General features: G+C 43.6%; 1 protein-coding gene across 1 annotated transcript in view; it reads right to left on the bottom strand.

Annotated features, from left to right (window-relative positions):
* LOC127642852 (histidine-rich glycoprotein-like) overlaps positions 1-2,274 on the bottom strand; it is an 11,703-nt gene extending 9,429 nt beyond the window's left edge. The window contains exon 1 of the mRNA XM_052125300.1: positions 2,008-2,274. Within this exon, the coding sequence (XP_051981260.1) occupies positions 2,008-2,058 (51 nt within the window). The 5' untranslated portion in view covers positions 2,059-2,274. The remainder of the gene's footprint in view (positions 1-2,007) is intronic.
* Between the last annotated feature and the right edge of the window lie 226 nt (positions 2,275-2,500).

Genomic DNA, 2,500 nt, shown 5'->3' with positions numbered 1-2,500 from the left:
GAGGACTTGGAGTAATCAATAAATGTTTATGAAGTGTGGGACATAGTGAACACACACAATTATTGGGTAAAATAGATAAGATTGAACTGTTTGTCGATTGAACTGGCCTCTTTTGCCATTTTTGATGATTTTGTTGATTTTGTCTTCTCCGTGAAGGACGCCTGTGATGCTGCTTTTAAATTTGTCCAAAACAAAGGGTGTCCTGGGAGGCAGCGTCATTGCACCGCATGCCTATTGGAGCATCATTCCCATTGTGAGAGGCTTTAAAATGCTGTTTAGGTGGACCGCTCTCAAGGGGTTCAGAAGAGCTCTCATCTTCTCCCCCTCGAGCAGTTAAACGCGCTTCTCGTCCCGCCGCAGGAGTCTCCGCAGCATGAGGTCATTCCCCTGCGGTCAGAGTCGGTCCGCTCTGATATTGCGTTGCTATCCACCTGTCATCTTCTCGTTACGCGGTGACAGGCTCCCTGGTGATGGTTGCCGGGCTGCTGGTGGAGATTTGCTGCGCTGTCGAGATGCATTTCTTCGGTCACCACGGGAACAGAGATGGAGGTGGCAGCGTGTGAGTGTGTGTGCGTGCACAGACTTCATTATTTGAATCACACGCGTGTGCTGGAATGTAACTGTGTGTAAATGTGAAGATTCATCTCTGGCTCTCTCATTTTAGTTCCTTGTTGTTTGCCTCTTTTATCAGATCTGCTCTGTAAACACTTTTAATTGCTCTTCTGTCATCTGGAGGGGAAACTTGTAACCCTGAAGTGTCACATTTATACACGGCTGAAATGACGGCATGCACGAGTTCTACGGGGAGATGAACGGGATGCCACACAGCTGATTAAGCTCGCGTGTCTCCACCCGAGAGCTGCTAAAAGCTCTTTGCGAGCGTTCAGAGACGTTTGACCTCGCTGACGCCTCGTCCGGGATTGTGTTGAAGTATTCTTTATCCTGAACAGCTTGACGGCTTTTTTGAGCTGGTTACATTGATCTCACCGCACTTACCAGACTGTGGATGAACGTTTCTATCTGACTTTTATGTTATTTGTGTTGTTATATAAGCACAATGTATAGAGATTACTCTTTAGAGGTGAAATACTCTCACACACACTTTTAATGTTCTTATTTCACTTTTATTATCAGCTGATGCTGTTCAAAGTAATCATATATAATTAAACAATAATTAACTTGTATTATATATATATGTGTGTGTGTATTTTAGCACTATCACAGGAGTAAGAGTGCGATCACGGCATTATATCAGCACTGCTGTGATTCTGCCGCAGGTCGAGTGTTGTAGTTAATCACAGCAGTGCTGATATAAGGTCATATATCACAGTTGTGAGTGCGATATTGTTTATGGACAACAGTTCAATGAACAGGTACAATTTTAAAAATACAGTCACTAAAAACACGCCTACGGATCAGAATCTGCCGTTGCTGGTTCAAATCTAATGAAAAGTCACTCAAAAACATCACTTAAGTGAGTGAGTGTGTGTGTGTGTGTGGTGTAAGTGTGTGTGTGTGTGTGTAGTGTAAGTGTGTGTGTAGTGTGTGTGTGTGGTGTAAGTGTGTGTGTGTGTGTGTGTAGTGTAAGTGTGTGTGTAGTGTGTGTTTGAGTGAGTGTGTGTGTGTGTAGTGTAAGTAAGTGAGAGTGTGTGTGTGTGTGTGTGTGTGTGTTTGAGTGAGTGTGTGTGTAGTGTGTGTGTGTAGTGTGTGTGTGTGTATGTGTGTGTGGTGTAAGTGTGTGTGTGTTTGTGTGTGTGTGCGTGTGTGTGTGCGTGTGTGTGTGTGTGTATAGTGTAAATGAGTGTGTGTGGGTTTGAGTGAGTGTGTGTGTAGTGTAAGTGAGTGAGTGTGTGTGTGTGTGTGTGTGTGTGTAGTGTAAGTGAGTGTGTGTGTGTGGTGTAAGTGTGTGTGTGTGTGTGTGTAAGTGAGTGAGTGTGTGTGAGCTGTATTTATCACTTTGTGGGGACCAAATGTCCCCATAAGGATAGTAAAACCGAAATTTTTGACCTTGTGGGGACATTTTGTCGGTCCCCATGAGGAAAACAGCTTATAAATCATACTAAATTATGTTTTTTGAAAAGGTAAAAATGCAGAAAGTTTTCTGTGAGGTTTAGGTTTAGGGGTAGGGTTAGGTTTAGGGGATAGAATATAAAGTTTGTACAGTATAAAAACCATTATGTCTATGGAAAGTCCCCATAAAACATGGAAACACAACATGTGTGTGAGTGTGTGTGTGTGAGTGTGTGTGTGTGTGTGTGTGTGTGTGTGTGTGTGTGTGTGTGTGTGTGTGTGAGTGTGTGGTGTAAGTGAGTGTGTGTGTAAGTGTGTGTGTGTGTGTGCGTGTGTGTGGTGTAAGTGAGTGTGTGTGTAAGTGTGTGTGTGTGTGTGTGTAGTGTAAGTGAGTGTGTGTGTGTGTGTGTGTGATAGTACAAGTGAGTGTGTGTGCAAGTGTGTGTGTAGTGTAAGTGAGTGTGTGTGTAAGTGTGTGTGTTTGAGTGAG

The sequence above is a fragment of the Xyrauchen texanus genome, unplaced genomic scaffold, assembly GCF_025860055.1.
Source record: "Xyrauchen texanus isolate HMW12.3.18 unplaced genomic scaffold, RBS_HiC_50CHRs HiC_scaffold_928, whole genome shotgun sequence".
Taxonomy (NCBI): Eukaryota; Metazoa; Chordata; class Actinopteri; order Cypriniformes; family Catostomidae; genus Xyrauchen; species Xyrauchen texanus.
Note: the sequence above shows the minus strand (reverse complement) of the source record. Positions and strands in the feature narration are given on the sequence as shown.